Consider the following 19,533-nt stretch of genomic DNA (forward strand, 5'->3'; position numbering starts at 1 on the left):
TTTATGTGCAGACAAACATAAATGCTTGTAATGGGTTTAAAAAAAAATTCACGCGAGATTACTTATTCAATAAATTAAATTTTAATAATAAAAGGATAAATTGAAAAAAAAATAAACAGGATGTTACGAACATTCAGTGGGAAATTGCACAGAGAGATCACACTAACGTGATGCATCAAATGAACAAATCCACAAATTCGGTTTCAACTCTTTTACCCTGTCGTACCTCAGTCGATTAAGGCAGTGTCTGGGATGCTCCCGGACGCAGGTTCGAATCCTCGTCACGGCCCTTGTGGATTTGTTCATTCAATGGGAAACCGATCTAAGTAATAAAAATACCATGGAAGGAATAGAACTACTGACTGTCGAAGCATTTAAAGTCTGTCTGAAACTCGTTTCTTTGTAGAAAGCCAGAAAGAGCAGCAGCTTAAAAAAGAGAATGCAGATGGCACTACAGAAGAAGGAAAAAATAATGGAAATGCTTAAACAGCCATGACTGTCCTTACAAAGAAAGAATAATTTAAATGGGGATTGAAAAAATAGAACGGAGACTGATGCAATCACATTAGAAAGAAGAAATGCAGTTTGAACAGAAAGCCATATAAGAGAGAAAGAAAAATCCAAAATATTTGTTTACACATTACAGATCCAAACAAATTTTCAACCGAACAAGTGGATAGAACTCCCCAAACAGAAACAATGAAACGAGCATGACATCACAGGTCGCTGCGCTGCTGTCTGCGCAGCTTCCCCCTCCCCTTGAAGGAGAAGGGGAAGCCACAGACCCCCGCGCCAGCAATCCAGACCAAAGTTCTGAGGCCTATGCTATAGGCAGAGATCGTGTGCTCTGGCTCCAGTGATTGTTTCAGCTCTGTGCCTTGTGTGTGGTGAATGTCCTCTAGGTGGTGCACGAGCCAGGAGATTTTCTTCAGTACTTGGGCTGCATGCGCCTAGGGTTCCCTTCCCTAGGTGCCCGGTAAGTACTGCCCTTGGGGCCACCTTCCATGAGTTCCTTGGGTTCTGACTCTGCTTGGTAGTTGCTCAGTTTTTGGCCCCCCTTTGTGTGCTTGGATGTTTTGTCTCCCTTGTTTATCTTAGGGTAGAAGGCAGTTTGCTCTTATAAGGGATGCAGGGTACTGCGCAGCTTGTTTTCACCATTCATAGTGGCCGGCTCTGTTCCGCCTGGGTACGCTGTCCTCTTGTGGGGTTTTCTTTTTCTTTTGTTTCCCTACCTGGGGGGGGGGGGAAGAGGAAGAGGGGGAGGGAAGAGGAAGTTTCTTCAAGAGGAAACTAGATTTATTCCTCCAAGGAGTGCCGGACCAACCGGGCTGTGGTGGGTATGTGGGCCTGCGGGCCGCTCCAAGCAACAGCCTAGTGGACCAAACTCTCACAAGTCAAGCCTGGCCTCGGGCCGGGCTTGGGGAGTAGAAGAACTCCCAGAACCCCATCAACCAGGTATCAACCAGGGGGGCTGCCTTGGTTGTTGCTCCCTGTGTACAAGTACTGGGTACTGTTTTCTCTTTAGGTGGTACCCCCCTGCTAGGTCCCCGTGAGTGTACACGTTCCGGGGGTTCAGTTATTAGAAAATTGTCTCCACTTCGAGTTGAGGAGTGAGCAGCGACCGCCTCCCGGGTAAGTCCCTCTGGTTTTCATCTTTTAGTAGGTAGCTTCGGGGAGCCGACGGGGCTTCCCCCAGGAAACCAGCGTTGAATGTAATGAAACCCATTTTCTGGGCGAGACCCGGAGGCTCCCCAGCAACCCTCCCTCTCCCTGGTCTGCGTTTTTTTGCGTTTTTTGATATGCAGCCTCAGAAATGGGTTGTGGATTCCTGGCGTGGGGGTCTGGGGCTCCCCCTTTTCCCTCCCGGGGAGGGGGAAGCTGTGCAGACAGCAGCGCGGCGACATGTGATGTCATGCTCATTTGCTCGTTTCTGTTTGGGGAGTTCTATCCACTTGTTCGGCTTTTTGGAGCAGTTTTCACCAGAATAGGGGTTTGCTTTGGGACGCTTACCTTTCTGGGTGCCTGACCCAGTCGATGACAGACACAGGATGCTTCCAACCACATGGGGGTTTCTATAGGCCATTGCTCCTTATGCCTCTCTGAGGGGGCCAGGTTCTGGCTCGTGGTCCCCGGTAGGCCCACAGAACTCCATACACATGACTGATGCCAAAGTCTAACATTAGCATAGCCTGGATAGCTCTGGGGAGCCTCCGGGTCTCGCCCAGAAAATGTCGTTTCATTACATTCAACGCTGTTTTTTTTATGAATTTTATGAATGCTCAGCTCAGTTCATGCTCAACAGAGCTTAGCATTCCACTCTAATTGATATTCCAGACATTCTTGTGCACCGGAATCTTATCAGATATGTGAAAAAAAGTAAACATAGTTCCATTCTACAGAAATGGTAGTAGAGAAGACCCTCTAAATTCTAGACTTGTATTATTAACAAACATGGTAGTTGAAACACTGGAAAAAAGTTAAAACCAAATGGGTAGAACACCTGGATAGTAATGACATAACAATGGACAGGCAGTATGGTTTTTGAACAGGAAGATCCTATGTAACAAATCTACTTAGTTTTTATGATAGAGCCACAGAGATTCTACAGATAGGAGATGGTTGCATTGACTGTGTCTGTCTGGACCTAAAAATGGCTTTTGACAGAGTCCCATACAAGTATTTGTTTTGGAAACTGAAACGTGCTGCAGGGTATGACAGGGAGACTTCTGACTTGAATGAAAAAATTTCTCACTGATAGAAAATGAGGGCGGTAATCAGAGGCAATGTATCTGACTGGAGGAATGTTACTAGCAGAGTCCCGCAGGGTTCAGTTCTTGCACCAGTAATGTTCATCATCTACACAAACGATCCATCGAAGGAATACAAAATTATATGAGCATGTTTGTGGATGATGCTAAGATACTGGGAAAGATAGGAGACGTAGACGATTGTCATTTCCTTCAAATTGATCTAGATAAAATAAGTGCTTGGAGCACACAGTGACAAATGAAATTAAATGTGAAAAATGCCATGTTAGGGAATGTGGAATCAGAGAAAATAGACCTCAGAACTTATAAGTTATGTGAAAAGGAATTAAAGAACTCTAACAAAAAATGAGATTTAGGGGTGGTTTTGGATAGTAGACTGTCACCAGAGGAACACATAAAGAACATTGTGCGAGGCGCATATGCTGCACTTTCCAACTTCAGAATCACTTTTAATTACATGGATGGCGAAATACTAAAGAAAATGTTCATGACTTGTGAGGTCAAAATTGGAATATGCAGCAGTTGTATGGTGCCCATATCTAAAGAAGAACCTCAGTAAACTAGAAAAGGTGCAAAGACTAGAAAATGTGCAGAATAGCCACATTAAAAAGTAGAGATGCAATAGGCATGATGAAAAAGATCAACATCAGAGGCCCAAGACAAGGCATAACTGGCCAACCACTTGCAATGTTCGAAAGTGTACTTGATAAACACCTTCAAAGGATACCTGATCAACCAGGCTGTGACTCATATGTCAGGCTGTGAACAGCCTTGATCAGACCACCCACCAGTAGGCCTGGTTAGAGACTGGGGCTGTGGAGACATTAATTGTTTGAATAATCAACATGTATTTGACAGGTATTGGTCAACCTAACATACACAGCTGGTAACCATTTGATTGTAGTTTCAGTAGACAGGTTCAGTGTAATACAATTTTCAGGTCTTCTTAATTTGATTTTTAAAAAGATTTCATTCCCAATTAGTATTTGTGTTATCTGCACCCAGTTTCATTACTTTGCACTTGCTAGAGTTAAACTCTAATCATTTGTTGGACCATTCTTTCAGTTTATCCTGGTTATCTTGTAGTTTACCATCCTTTGAATTAGTCCTCATGATTTTTGCATCATCAGGAAACAGCATTGAGAGGAATGAATCTCCTCACTCTCACCCTTGTCACCTGTATTAAGCCTTCAGATTTGTTTACCTTGTCTGAGGTCAGCACTCCTATCCTTGGTTCAGAGTCTCTGTTAGCTCCCAGAAGTCTCAGCCTGCTTCTTTAGTGGCTTTCTTGTATGTTGACCAGCTCCTTTTGTGAGGTCAGAAATACTGTAGAGTTGAGTGTAATAAAATGCTCCTTTCTGCTCCCTTCACATACGCTTCCCTTTTCCTACCTCGTCTCTTCCCTCTTTCTCAAAGCTATACATTACTCTTTGGTCAGGCATGGACCTTTCTGCCACCTGGTGGCAGATGGGAGGATTCGGGGGGATAGCCTGTTTATTAGTTGCCAGTATAGTTTTAGTTATTCTGCTCATTCCAAAACATTTGTTGGATGGAGCTAAAGTATCTTGTGGCCTGCTTTCTTTACATTTATGGGATTATTGCCTCAGTAGTGAGTTTATTTCTGGTTCTCATGTGTTCCTCACCTTTTAGAGCAAGAGGTGGGGACCATGTAAAGGTACAGCATATAGACCCTTGTCCAAAGTAGGCAAAAAGTACCTTGTCCACCCACATGGTGTGAGTGAGTCTGAGCATTAATGTTCATTACTAAAGCAAAGAGAATCTACTGAGGCAAGTCCCAGAAAAGGGCATTTCATTACATGTTTATTTTACTTCAATTAAATATACGGTATTTGTATTTCATCTGGGTGTTGCAGATTTCAGATAACTTTGTGTATGTTGCAGCTTGCTGGTGAGCAGGAGAAGTGGTTATCAGACAAAAGGGAACTAGAAAAGAAAGCGTCTCTTCTTGAGGATGAAGTAGCAGTTTTGAAAGCACAAACGGAAGAGTTACAATTAACTCTTGGCACAATTTCTTCTAGTCGCTCGGATGTGGATGAAAAGGTAAAGGTTTTGTAAAATATAAATTACATTACTATTAAAATTGCTATAGAGTTTAGTTGCTGTTGTATTCTTGGATAACAGTTTGTCAAATTGATTCCTTTAATTAGATACAAATTATAAGTTTCATAAATTTATTCCAGAGTGGCCAATGCAAAGCCTCTGGGTTAGACTTAGTACAAATTTTTAATCCATTTAGGTTTCAGAAAGAAGCCGATAGGTGATTTGTACTGGAAACAACTCGACTCATTTTTATTGCTTCACAAATTTTAATCTAGAATGATGTTAAGTGTTCACTAGTCTGCAAGAGCTTTGTTACTTATACATGTATGGTTAGGTGATCTGTAAAGTGTGTGGAATTGCACTGAATATTTGGGAAAGTTTATTTCGCAATCTTTCATTGACAATCTTTCAAGTTTATGCACGTGTAACTGTTTATTGGTGTGTAATTACCTAAGTGTAGTTTCAGGATGAGAGCTACGCTCGTGGTGTCCTGAAAGTACTCTTTCTCGTATAACACTTTGAAACTACTGACGGTTTTGGCCTCCACCACCTTCTCACTTAATTTGTTCCAACCGTCTACCGCTCTGTTTGCAAAAAAACTTTCTAATATTTTTTCAGCATCTTTGTTTCCTTGGCTTGAATCTGTGTCCTCTTGTTCGTGACATTGCTGTTTCAGGCATTCCTCTTTGTCAATTTGGTTGATTCCTGATAGTATTTTATAAATGGTGATCATATCACCTCTCTTCTAGTTTTGGCATGTTTAACGCCTCTATCTCTCCTCGTAACTTGTTTTTCAGTTCTGGTAGTATGCTGTTGCACCTTTTCCAGTTTATTTATGTGCTTCTTGAGATTTGGGCACCATACAACTGCTGCATATTTCAATTTTGGTTTCACCAAAGTCATGAATGATTTCTTTAATATTTCACCATCCATATAATTAAAAGAAAATCTGAAGTTGGAAAGTGACGCACACACTCCTCTGACAATATTCCTTATGTGTTCCTCTGGCAACAGCTTACTATCCAAAACCACCCCCTAAGTCTTGTTCTTTATTAAAGTTCTGTAATTCCTCTCCACATAATTTGTAAGTTGTGTGTGGTCTGTTTTCTCTGACTCTACATTCAATAACATGGCATTTATTCACATTGAATTCCATTTGTCACTTGTCGCTCCAAGCATTTATTTAATTTAGATTAATTTGAAGGGCATTACAATTGAGTGCGTCTCTTATCTTCCTCAGTATCTTAGCATCATTCACAGACATGCTCATATAATTCTGTATACCTTCTGGTAGATCGTTTATGTAGATGATGAACATTACTGGTGCAAAAACTGAACCCTGTGGTACTCCGCTAGTAACACTCCTCCGGTCAGATACATTGCCTCTGATTACTGCCCTTATCTGTCTGTCTGTCAGAAAATTTTTCATCTATGTCAGAAGTCTCCCTGTCACCCCTACATCATGTTCCAATTTCCAGAACAGCTTCTTGTGTGGGACTCTTATCAAAACCCTTTTCTGAGGGAAGCCTCGTCAGTTCCCTGCAGCTGACTGACTGATATTCGCTATATTAGCCAAGAGCATCAGTTACTTGGAGTTCTTGCCTACTGGAAACAACGAGCCAGAATCTGGTTTCCTTAGAGAGGTGCAGGGAGCAATTGCTTATGAACACTTCATTTTTTGACAGAATAGCCATGTCTTACATTGACCGGGGGTATCACCCAGAAAGGTATGCGAACCATTACAAATCTCTTCTGGTAAAACATTGCAAACCAAGACCAAACGGAGCCCATGAACTCCCCCCCTCCCCCCTCCAAGTGGAAACAACAAACAAGCAAGTGTCCAATCAATTAGCATGCCTGCTTGTTAGCGACCCTCCCAGGCGGCCCAGTGGTTGACACCGGTAGTTCATTGACTGATGTCGTATAGAGGAGACGTTACCTCTGGCCTCATTCTCCTGTCTGGATTTTGCTCTGTGTGGTTGTGCCAGCTGTGTGGGCACAGCCTATACCTAGGCACCCAGTAGATACTGCCCTTGTGTGTTCAGGGTTTTCTTCCCTGGGATGTCTGGGATTTCACTCACATTGAGGTTCGTGTCACTTGTCATTTACCTCACCATTGGGGTTCGGCGGGGGTTGTGGGGCTCTCCTCCTGGTCCTGGGTAGGGAGTGTTTTTGTTGCTGGTTGGGGCGCACAGTGTTAGCGTAGCTTGCATAATTGCAGCGGCTGTGGCACTCTCTGGCCTCCGGTTGTTTTAGGTGTATTTTTGAGGGTTTCAGATTTTTCTTTTTCTTTTCCTGGAGGAGGAGGTCTGCACAGCTTCCAATTAGGTTCGCCTAGGTTATGTTTGGTGGTCTTCCTCTGGGCCCCCCGAGGTTTGCTCGCACGGCTTCCTAGGGTTAGATTGCTCGGTATTAGATAGGGTTCAACTGGCTTAAGTTAAACCTGTGCCTGGGCTCCTCGTCAGGATTCTTCCTCCTGCGGGTCCCAGTAAACCCCTTAGGGTTCGGAGCTGCTTTGGAGATATCTTCTGAGTCCCCTCTTGCTTTGTGGGAGTTTGAGGGTTTACGTTGCCCTTATCTTGGGGTGGCGATCATCTGTTCTGCCTCTGTCATGCTGCCTGTTGGGTCGGTGACACCTACAATCTGGAGTTGTGCAGGACCTATTTCCCGCTTGTCCTCCAACTTACCCATGCTTCTTCGGAAGAGGGGTCAGGCAGTGGCTGCCTTGCAGGATAGGTATTTATTGTTGCATTGTTGCGACTAGGGCTGATGCAACTCGTGTGGAGCTATCTCGGTGAGCTTCAGAGTGCTATTGAGGTCTAACTAGAAAGCGTTTCATTACATTCCATGCGGATTTTGTTGTTTCCAGAGCCACAAATTTACATTAGGCAGGTGTATCATATAGCATCACATGTAGTGCATTCGAGTTGTCGGTTTCTGTATTGTTGTGTCCAGTGCTTGTTTTGTGTGATTAACCATAAATAAAACACAAATGCATCTTGGGCTGTGTTCAAATGAGTTTATATAAAGCCACATACACAATTTGAATTAAAAGGTTTTACATTAGATTTTGTTGTTTTTCAGCTATCAAGGAGATCAGCTGAACTACGGTATGATTTAGAAATTTCCAAACAACTTATTAGAAACCAAAGGCGTGATATAAGCTCCCTTCATGAGCAGCTGAAGGATAGACTTGAAGCACTTCATGAGAGCTTACTTCAGGAAAAGCGGGTTAGTTGCAAATTGTGGGTTTTGTCTTGCAGATTAAAATAGTTAATGTTTTAATTTCTGACATTCTTAGATGTTTTCATTATATTTAATTCATATTTTTATTATATTTACATAATGCTTAAATGAAACTTTAAATAACTCTAAAAAATATTTCATAATGCTTTAATCTGGAGTTTTATCATATGACTAAAGTTAAAATTGTTGATGGTTTCCTTGACCACAGAATGCTCATATTTCTCTCCCTGGTCACCATTTTCTTTTGTTCCCTTGTACCTTGTTCCATTTGTTTTCTTTATGATATGCTTGTACTGTAGATATTTATGTACTGGCTCACTGAGGAGTTTCCTGAGAATCAAGACAAGAATCTGGCTCTGTTGAAGATGCGTGGGGGAACATTCGGGGATCAAAGGTCTACCAACAACCCAAATAAACCACACAAAGTTAAAGGCATACTAAACAACTGCTCTGTAAGATGGAGAATGAAATGAGGGGAACAAAATACAACAAATACCATAACTACAACTACCATGACAGCCTTCATCACTGCTGAACAACCACAACTACTGTACACATTTTAACACCAGATCAACCACAATTGCCATTTCAACCATATGACCACTTCAGTCATACTCATTATAAGAACAACCATAACTATACACCACTAAACTGAAAACCACTATAGTAGACAATATGAAATTCCCCCTACAATCACAATCACTATAATATCAACTACTAGCAACCACCACTGTAATCATAACCCCTATTACAACCACCATCTCCACTACACCCACAACTAATACAAACATTGCAACTAGGGAAGCACAGCCATTATTGCCACAACCACAACCTTCACCCCATCCTTCCAGCCCCACAACCTTCAGCTACTTACTTCCCCTCCCATCAGTTTCTGCATTACCCATTCACCATCATCAGCAATCCCTCCCCCCCACCCCTACATGACCACAATCACAATCACTACCACCACCATCACTTCATCCTCCTCCTCCCAGTATTCACTGTATCCAATAAAGCACTCTTATTCTAATTTTTTTTTTTTTAGTTTTGCCCGTGGGGCGAGTTTATTGGGCAGCATCACTCATCCTGTTAGTAGTCATGCTGCCATAGCAGCAACAATGATTAGCAGTAACAATGATTGTGCTGATTACAGCACAATATTTATGACCACGTCCTTAATAGATGTGCCCAGAGATACAGCTCTTAATTGTCCTTGATCCAAACATATTTACAGGTATACATTACATGCTGTATTACCAAACTTGTTTGAGAGAATATTTACTGGCAGAGTTTGGATGGTGACCAGCTGTAACTTCCTGTACCACCCCAGACTTTGCAGCACATTAGCACATCATAATTTATAAATAATATACAGATTTCTGATGGTGCCGGACTGGAATGTTTGGGGGTCTTCAGATTTGATTGTTTATGAATTACTTATTTTGTTCAGCTTTTGGCGGCTTAAATGTTAACAGAGGAACTGTCAGAATTCTGTAGACATGAGATTCCTTGAGTCTCATGAATTGAGACATATGAATTCTTTATTTTCTTAGCTCAAGCATGAAAAGCAACATGAACAGCAGATTCTGAAACATAGGATTCATAAACTTGAAGGAGAGTTGAGTCAGAGTGTTCCAAGAACTGCAGCAGATCAAACATCTGGACATTTGGCTGCCATCACAGCCAAATATCGTTCTCTTTTGCAAGCTCAGTCCCTCATGGTGAGTGGAAAATAATTTATTTATTGCTGCTCCTCTCTGAGAAAGATTCCTGTAAGTTTTGCTCATGCGGACAACCACAGTTTTCTATGAAATTTGTTAAAATATTTGTGGTTTTAAGAAGTATTTTAGTTAAAATTTGTTTTAAATTTTCTTCATGGTTATTAATAGACTTTTAAATAAAATTACCAGGAGAATTCATTGATACTATACATGATTTTAAATAAGATTTATAAAACATGTATCATAATTATGTGTCTAGTGTTTTCAACTTTGCCATTTATAAATAAAAAAAATGGTAAAAAAATATAAGGTTGGTTTCTGGGAGGGGCCCCTTAGTAGCTTCCTGTGGTAAAGCTCACTCTGATAAAGCCAAGCTTTGAGAAGTGCATCAAGCCTCTCGAGATCCTCACTGGTCTACTGGGAGCCAAGACCAGAATTTGGTTGTACAAGGCAAGGAAAGCATGGGTGGTTAGAGGTGGACCCCAAACTAAGAAACACCCACTAAAAATTTAAGGCAAATGGAAATAATCTGAGGTAAACTTGGTAAGCAAGTGTTGCCTATGGCAAACACCACCAGCCTTGTGCAGGCGATGAGTCGCAATAACATGGCTGAAGTATGTTGACCAGACCACACACTAGAAAGTGAAGGGACAACAATGTTTCGGTCGTCCCACAACCTTTAGCTACTTACGATCTGTCTTGGACCATTCTCAAGTCGATTGTGATCGACTTGAGAATGGTCCAGGACAGACCGAAACGTTGTCGTCCCTTCACTTTCTAGTGTGTGGTCTGGTCAACACCACCAGCCTTGATGCATCTGGCTGCTACCAGATGATGACTCGGGTCACTCTGAGTCTTGGGCAGCCAGCCATCTTCCTACTTGCTTGGTGCAAGTTGAGAGTGCACCACTCTGCTATGATTCTGCAGATTGCTCTTATTTCAACTACTGTATTGTAATTTGTATTAGCCATCTCACGAGCATTAGTTATACAAGTTATAGCCGTTAGTTATACTGTATTAGTTATAGCCACTGCTTTATTTTGGTTTTATTAATGTTTTGCTATTGTATTTAATTTCACCTACAATGTGTGTTCCCTGTGTACTATTTCACTCCATCTATATGCTAGGGTTACCTTTCATGGTAGCTGGCTTATGTTTTCTCTGCCTCACCAGAGTTATTTGGTCTAAACAGTTAGTTGCTTATCTGCGAATTGGCTCCTTTAAAGTCATCTTTCTTCCAGGTAGTATGTGGGATGGGCTCTCTTCATTAAGTCCTGTTGTTGGGAGTTGATGTAGTTAACTGTGTGCTCGTGTGTAATTAACCACTGCCCTGATTCATTTGCTTTTTGGTGCCTTATGCTTTGGCCAAGTATATGCTTAGATTGCTCAAGAGATTATTGCATTCCTTCCCTTGCTAGGCTAATGAGGTTGGGGTTATGTGTGAAATTTGCCAACACTTCCCTTGCACCTAGCACATTTGACTGTTTATGAAATGCCCCATGCAGCGAGTATCTGTGGTGTGGGGGGATCTGTTCACCTTTTGTTCTCAGTTCGCTGGGAGATGAGAGATTCCTCACCCGATTCTGGGATGGAGTATGCTGCTTGCAGCTTTACAAGTTGCAATTTAGGAGTTTTTTAGTGCCACTGGTTCATCATATGGTTACTAGTTTCCTTTCAATCATCTGCTTGCTTTGATACACTGAAACTCTGCAGTGGGTGTTTTCTAGGTTTTGAGTTCATCTCTGGTCCCCTAGGCTTGCTCATCTTGTATAGATGGCTAGATTTTGGTCCTGGCTTCCAGTAGTCTGAGTCTCGGAGGCCTGATGTGATTCCCAAAGGCTTTGCAGTCCAAGTAGCTTGGGAAGCTACCGAGTGTTCCAACAGAATAATACCCTTCATTACTTAGAATGCTTAATTTTTTGTGATTTAGGAACCTAACCCACATAAATACCATTCTGCCTGTGGGAAAGAAGTTTCTGTGCACTGAGCAACCATTTTTGGAACAGTTCTTGACCCTTAAATTGTGGCCTACATTGATTGACATATTATGGGGCATTCTGAAGTCAATATGAATTACATCTATTGGCACTTTTCATTATAGAAACGCAAGAGAATTGGGTTCTAATCATTAATACTAATAATTATAAAGATTTTACATTTCTTTGGCTGTAATTATCTACTAAAAAGATTAACCTTGTTATTACATATACAGTAACACTAGAATTGGAAGAGATGAAATGGTGCCTTTCGAAATGGTGCGTCCTTGTGACTTCGTGTTGCTAGCCACCTGGTTAGCTCCACCCAATTCATCTCGTACAAGGCCCTTGTGAGTCGTTAAAAATCATGCTGAGGACCAGAAGCTAAAACCTGGCCAGGTTATACACTAGAATGGAAAAGTTGAGGCACCTGCACAATTGCTCGAGCAACCGCTAAGTCACCCGACTCCGACTCGACACCAACAAATGACTGGGCTGCAACTGGGACAAGGCTGCTGGAGGCAGGGAAAGCAATGCTCATCGAGGTTTCAAAACGGGGCCCAGTCAAGTCCAAACCTCGATGGAACCAACTGGGACTTCCTCCAGATCACCAGGAACCTGAGTCCAGTGAATTGGAAAAAAAACCAGATGCCTGGCCAGCTGCCTTGCAGATCAGCTGGGAGCCCACACCAGACAGTCGTTGAGGTAGGCCAAAACATAAACCTCCATCACCGAAGATGAGCCACGACAACTTGAACCGAGAGTGTGAACGAAAGTGGAACCAGATTGAGGCAAAATGGGAGAACCTAAAAATGTAAGCTTGATCCCCTACCACAATATCTAGCCAATCCCTGACCCTTGAATGAATAGGGTTCATACCAGTATGCATCCTGGAGGTCCAGGAAAATCATCCAAAAATCTGCTTCAAAAATGACAGACCTGGGACGAAGTGATCATCCGGAAGGAAGGGCAAGGAATGCACTGGTTCAGCCACAAAAGATAGAGGTTGAACTGGAGGGCCTTAGATTCCAGTTTCGGGACTTGGAAGAAGGCGAGAAGAGAAAGCCTGCCTGGAAAGAACACCCCCCCTCCCCGGAGGTGTAGTAACTGACCAACTTCATCGCAAGCCTCGAGAGCTGACCAGAAAAAACATGAATCGTGGGACTCAAAGGGGGTTAACTGCAAAAGGGCTGACACAACCCACAAAAGGGTGCCTTCTGAAAAGAGCAAGTATGGCATCAACTAGACGAAGAAGGACCGACTGCATGAGGTTCATTTGACCTGCCATCTAGCTCCACAGATGGTCTCTCGACCAACAACAGGCGACACTCTAGCTGTACCTGACTACCTTGAAAAATGAGAATGAGAGCTCTGAAAACAGAGGAGGCCCAAAACAAGTCAATAATCTGCAGCCGCCGAAGAGAATGACTACACAACAACATCCTCAAAAAAGAGGAGAGAAGAAAAGTGACAGACGACTAGAATAGCAAGATGCCATGTGAAGTCCAAAGAATGGGCCAACACAGTCTGTCAACATGTGAAGAACATGGCCACCAAGGTAGAAGTCGCCAACACCACCAATTCCAGGGCCATAAAAACAGCCGGGGTACCTCTAGGGCAACCAACTTGGCACACTGTCTAGACTGCTGCTATTGAGAAAACCCAATAAGTGAAGCAATCACTGCCTGTGAAACCTGAACCCAAATCTGGAGGGCCACAAAGGAGAACTATGTGGGGAGAGCAAACCCCCACAGGACTCAGGGTTGAAGGTGTTACCGACTGAACATGTAGGATGTTGGAAGCAGAGGTAACAGGGGGTTCAGGGGGAACATCCAGAGTATCACTGAACCCACAGGGAATTTCCAGGACCTATCTCGAGGTTATCTCGAGATGATTTCGGGGCTTAGCGTCCCCGTGGCCCGGTCCTTGACCAGGCCTCCTTTTTGTTACCCACCCCCAGGAAGCAGCCCGTAGCAGCTGTATAACTCCCAGGTACCTATTTACTGCTAGGTGATCAGGGGCATCAGGGATGAAAGAAACTCTGCCCATTTGTTTCTGCCTCCGCTGGGGATCGAACCCGAAACCTCAGGACTACGAATCCGAAGCGCTGGCCACTCGGCTGTCAGGCCCCTGTTTTCCCCTAAAGGGAAAACCCAGCAGAATGCCCTTCCTGATCACTATGGTGAACCTAAAAGTAAGTCAACACAACCTGGGCAATGTGGCTGAGAAGGCCAACCTTAGGGTGCTAAGAGAAGCACATAAATAATCAGTGTGTTTCATAAGCCAAAGTTGCATCCGACCCTAGTGAAGACAGAAGTGTCCTAAGACACCAGATTTCACCCTGGGCGAGGGCCACCATAAGCAGGAACGGGCAAACACCACCAGTTAGCTGAACAAGCAGAACACCGCAGCCAGCATGAACACCCCACTACATCTTCCATAGAACTGAGTTTGGGGATGCTGATTGGCAGTTGGCTATGTCTTCCCCCTTCCCCACAAATTTGTGGGGCAGATGGGGCGAATGAGCTCGCACTACTTCCAGGAGAATTTGATAGTGTGTTTAAATTGTTTGGAGAGTTCTTTCAGCTATTTTTGAGGCTTCCGTCTCTATTTAAGTCAGCAGCTGTTTTGATTTTCCCTGTGGGTGATGAAAGTAAATTTGACCCTCTGCCTGCGGCTCTTTGAGGAGACTAGGGGGTCTGGCGCTGGTCAGACGGCGCTGGCGCTGCAGCCAGTCTATAGAACACCATGGCTGATGCGACCTTGTAGAGGGTGCCATATCAGCATAGTACCTTCAAGGAGTCACAAGGGCCCCCAATAGAAATTACATACAGTTGTGACTGCAGTGGTGATTGTGGTAATGTAGTTGTGTTGGCAATAGTGATTGTGATTATGACGATGTGATGCGAGGGGTGATTATGGTTGTTGTGGCTGCAGTAATGTTTGAGGTTATGGGAGTTGTGACTGGTGATTGTGGTTATTGACATTGTAACTGCAGTTATAATTGTGGTTAAACTGTATAGTTGTGACTGGTGGTGGTGGCTGTGGTTATGTAGTTGTAACTGCATCAATAATTGCAGGTGTGGAAGTTGACTGCATTGGTCATAGTAGTCATATTAAGAAAACATTCAGTTTGTAAATTAGGTTCACAGGGAGTACTGTATATCTTAACACTGTTCTTACCTGCTTTTTACTGAGAGGTACTTTTGATGCAAAATGTCTTTGCTTCTCTTACAAAAATGTCTTGCTTTCTCTTCTCTTTGTTATTTGTAACTATTAATTATTATATAATTTGAATGTATGTTGATTTGTTGATAATGTTTCACATAAATAGACCATATTAAAAAAAATTCCTTGTTAGATGCAGGAGAAGAAGGAAGGATTAGAGCATGTAGCAGAGAAACAGCGCCTTCTGGAGGAACGGGAACAGTTGAGCCAAATGTTAGAGAGCGCGCGGGAGAAAGTATATTCTCTCCAAGCTTCTCTAAATTTAGTTGGGGCTAATACTACTCACGTTCAGGTACAAGCCTTTTCATGCTGTATATTAAGTATCTTTGCATTAGTTACAATTTCTTCAAGCAAAAATTATAGTAATTTTTTTCTTTTTCTAATAAATTTACTGCAAAAGAAAAACTTCTAATATTATGATGATAGACTTTAATCATTATTTTTGTATGTTCATTTAATTTCTCTTAAGCACAGTAGCACAACAGCACAATATCTACTTGTCATATCCACCAAGTTTTGTTTGTTGTAAAACCAGTATGTAGTACTTTGGCATACTCTCTTGTGCCTAATATGCATATGCGAAATCAAAAGCAAAAACCACTGCCAGTATTGGACCTATTCGTACAAGTGAAGGTTCATACACGGAGGATGACAAAGAAATTAGTGAAATCCTAAAAAAGCAGTATGAGGACATGTTTAGCACTCCAATAAACAACATGAAAGTGGAAGATCCAGACAATTTCTTTATGCGGGATATTCAAACCCCTGTAAATATAACTGATATCAACACGAGCGCACTAAATTTTGAAAGAGAAATTGAAAACATGCCCATGCACTTGGCCCCAGGTCCAGACTCATGGAATTCAATATTTATAAAGAAATGCAAAGTGCCGGTAGCACAGGCACTCAGCATAGTGTGGAGGAAGAGCTTGGACACGGGGGAGATACCAGATGCACTTAAAGTAGCAGACATAGCCCCTCTACACAAGGGAAGGAGCAAAGCATTGGCATAGAATTATAGACCAGTTGCACTAACATCGCACATCATAAAAGTATTTGAGAGAGTGATTAGGAGTCAGGTCACCAATTTCACGGACTAGTTGGTTCTTCAGGGTGGCCATTCTTGGCCTTCTTGGAAGGGTCGTGTCAGGGCTTGGGGTTCCGTAGGTCGGGAGGGGCCATTGGTGGCAGTTTCTGAGCCGGCGTTTCCTTCGGAGTTGACGTCATCTGGTCGGCGCAGTGATCACTCTGCTCGTCGGCTGGCTTCTTGTAAGGGGTGCTGGCCGTTTTGTGGTTTTACCCGTTGACGGTTCGATGGGCGGGGAAGGTTTGTGCAGTTTGCTCACGTCTGGTCCCACGATTTGTGGGCATTTCAGGCTGTTTCCTTCAGCCTGTGGTGGCATTAGGCAGCTCCTCCTCTTTTTGGAGGTTCGGGGCAGGCTTCATTCGTTGTGCTCCATTGGGTCATCTCGGAGTGGGTGCACTTGGGCGTGGTCAAAACAACCCCGTCCCTCAGGTGGGTTTCCTGCCTGTTTCCAGTGCTGAAACGGGACTGTGTGTATCTGTGGCTCATTCCCAGGTAACTTGGCAGTTGGGTCGAACAGTTGTGCGGGAGTCTGAACTTCACCGTGCTGGTTTACCTGCTGGTTCAGGTTTGGCTTCGATATTTGTTCTGGTTCCTTCAAGGACATCCCTTCCGCCTCTCTCACGATCACTGGGTTTGGGCTCGGGGGGGCCTTCTGCCGGCTGCTGCGTCACCGGTTTTCTGTTCGGGCTTTTTGGGGTTCAGTGCCTTGGTGCTTACCCCATGTGTTCACGGATGCGCCGTCTCTTGGCTGGGGCTTTGTGACCAGTGCTCACCAGGGCAGCCAGGGGCTGTGGGGTCAGTCCTTCTGTCGGGCTCACAGCACTGTGCGGGAGTTCGCAACGGTTTGGGTGTCGCTTCGGAGGGTTCGGGTCGCTCTGGGTTCAACCATCCAGCTCTATTCGAACTGTTCTCTGGTGGTTCATTGCCTAAATTGCATTGCCTTTGGTCCTTGCCTCTTTAGGGATGGTCGTTTCGAGTGGCTCGTTTGCTGGTTTCTTGGGGTTTGGCTCTCCGTGCAGTTTATATCTGGGGAGTGTCCAACATCCTCGTGGATGGCCTGTCTTGGTTCATTCCCCTGTCCACGGGATGGACGGTCGACACCGACTTCTTCAGTTGGCTCTGATGGACCTATGGGCTATTGGAGGTGGACCTCTTCTCGTCGGCGTGGTCGAGGCATCTGATACATGTGGTGACCTTCCTCGACTGTGGAGCCTTCGCGGTGGACACCTTTCGGCAGGACTGGTTGAGGTGGGGTTACCTGTACCCTCTTTTCCCTGGTACAGCTGTTGCTTTGGGTTCTGTCTTGTTGGAGTCTTAACCTAGGAGAGTCGTCCTATTGGCCCAGCCTTGGTTTCAGGCGCTGCTTGCTCAGTGTCCGAACACGGGGTGTCTTCCCCGTCTTCTCCTCCGCTCCTCGCGTCTGGTCTTTTTGATGTTGGTTTATTACCATTTGTATGTTGAGCAGGTAGCTTCATTGATGGTGTCCCACCTGAGAGCTTTATCTTGGCGACAGTATGAAGCTTCCTGGTGTTCTTTCCGCCATTTTCTCTCTTCGTATGTTGTCTTCTATTTCTGATCAAGTTGCCTTGGCCTTTCTTTCTTGGCTTTTTCAGGACCGTCATTTGATGCCAAATACTGTCGCCTCATATCCTGCATCGCTGGCAGAGCTGCTCCAGCTTGCCTTCAGGGTGGATGTTACTTCTGCCCCATTTAGTAAGGTTTTTCGTGCTTTTCTGGGGGGAGCCCCTACGGCTCCCCAGAGCTATCCAGGCTGATATGGATATCCCTAACTTTGGCATCAGTCGATGTGGGTGGAGTTCTAGGCCTACCAGGGATCACGAACCAGAACCTGGCCCCCCCCTCAGAGAGGCAAGAGGAGCAATGGCCTTTAGCAATGCACATGTGATTTTGGAGCATTGTATATCTGCCATTGACCGGGACAGGCACCCAGAAAGTTGAGCGCCCCAAATCAAACCCCTATTCTGGTTAAAAACAACAAAAATAGACAAACGAGTGGACAGAACTCCCCAAATGAAAATGAGCAAACAAGCATGATGTCACACGAGCCGTGCTGCATGTTTGCACAGCTTCCTCCTCCCTGGGAGGGTAAGGGGGGAGCCCCAGAGCCCCATGCCAGCGATCTACCCTGCAGTTCTGAGACTGCAGTTTGTTGTAGCCCCTTTAGTTCAAGTTTGTTTTTCCGAAACTCTTTCATGTTCATTTGCAGCCGTCTCATTCTTTCTGGCGAGGAATTAGTCTGCTGCTTTCTGGAGGGGTCCTTGGGTAGTTGATGCTTAGGTGGTCAGGTTGGGGGGTGGATCATGTGTTGTGTCCGATTGCGGCCCTCCGCTGTTATGTGCGCGCCACAACTTCTGTGTCCGGAAATGCGCTTTGGGTTCATCCGGTTTCCTTTCTTCCCTGTTTGTGGGTACGGGTCTCTCAGTCATCTGCAGGGTTATTAATTCTAGCCGGCCTGCGGTCTATTCCCGTACCCATGATGTTCATAAGTTTGCTGCTCTTACTGCCGTCTTTGGTAACATGTCCTGGGCTGACATTCTGGCACGGGGTTTTTGGCGGTCGAACAGGATCCTGGCTGCATGCTTCCTTACACACAGAAATTACAATAGCGTGATGCATCAAATGAACAAATTTGCAAGGGCCATGAACGGTAACGCTTCCTCGTTACCGTGCCTGGACCTAGTCTGGTCTGTGTCGCTTTGGGTTGGTGGCTGCAGCCTGGCTTGCCTTCGAGTTGAGATGGGGAGTACCGACTGCCTCCTAGGTAGGTCAAATTTCTTCTTTTTTTTTTTTTTGTCTTTGGTAGCTGTAGGGGCTCCCCCCAGAATGTAATGAAACGCCATTTTCTGGGCGAGTCCCGAAGGCTCCTTGGCAACCTTCTTTCCCTCCGATCAGCGGTTTTCTCGTGTTTTGATATCCATCCTCAGAACTGCAGGGTGGATTGCCGGCGTGGGGGAATGGGGCTCCCCCTTCCCCCTCCCGAGGAGGGGGTGGGGGGAGCTACGCAGACATGCGGCACGGCTCGTTTGACTTCATGCTTGTTTGCTCGTTTTCATTTGGGGAGTTCTGTCCACTCGTTTGTCTATTTTCGTTGTTTTTAACCAGAATAGGGGTTTGTTTTGGGGCACTTACCTTTCTGGGTGCCTGTCCCAGTCGATGCTAGATATAGAATGCTCCAAAACCACATGTGCATTTCTATAGGCCATTGCTCCTCATGCCTGTTTGAGGAGGTCAGGTTCTGCCTCGTGGTCCCTGGTAGGCCTAGAACTCCACCCACATCGACTGATGCCAAAGTTAGGGATATCCGTATCAGCCTGGATAGCTCCAGGGAGCCTCTAGAACTCGCATAGAAAATGGCGTTTCATTACATTCAACACTGGTGTTTTTCACCTCCAGCCTGCTCATGTGCCGCCTGAGCCGTCCTGGTC

At 44.5% G+C, this 19,533-nt stretch overlaps 1 protein-coding gene across 2 annotated transcripts in view; it reads left to right on the forward strand.

Moving 5' to 3' along the window:
- Positions 1 to 19,533, forward strand: part of LOC123768768 (centrosomal protein of 290 kDa) — a 109,691-nt gene that overhangs the window by 70,856 nt on the left and 19,302 nt on the right. The window contains exons 17-20 of one of the 2 annotated variants that reach the window (XM_045759555.2): positions 4,671 to 4,829; positions 7,914 to 8,060; positions 9,629 to 9,796; positions 15,134 to 15,292. In XM_045759555.2, the coding sequence (XP_045615511.2) occupies positions 4,671 to 4,829; positions 7,914 to 8,060; positions 9,629 to 9,796; positions 15,134 to 15,292 (633 nt within the window). The remainder of the gene's footprint in view (positions 1 to 4,670; positions 4,830 to 7,913; positions 8,061 to 9,628; positions 9,797 to 15,133; positions 15,293 to 19,533) is intronic. The other variant, XM_045759560.2, reaches the window with a different exon arrangement.

The sequence above is a fragment of the Procambarus clarkii genome, chromosome 86 (assembly GCF_040958095.1).
Source record: "Procambarus clarkii isolate CNS0578487 chromosome 86, FALCON_Pclarkii_2.0, whole genome shotgun sequence".
Lineage (NCBI taxonomy): Eukaryota > Metazoa > Arthropoda > Malacostraca > Decapoda > Cambaridae > Procambarus > Procambarus clarkii.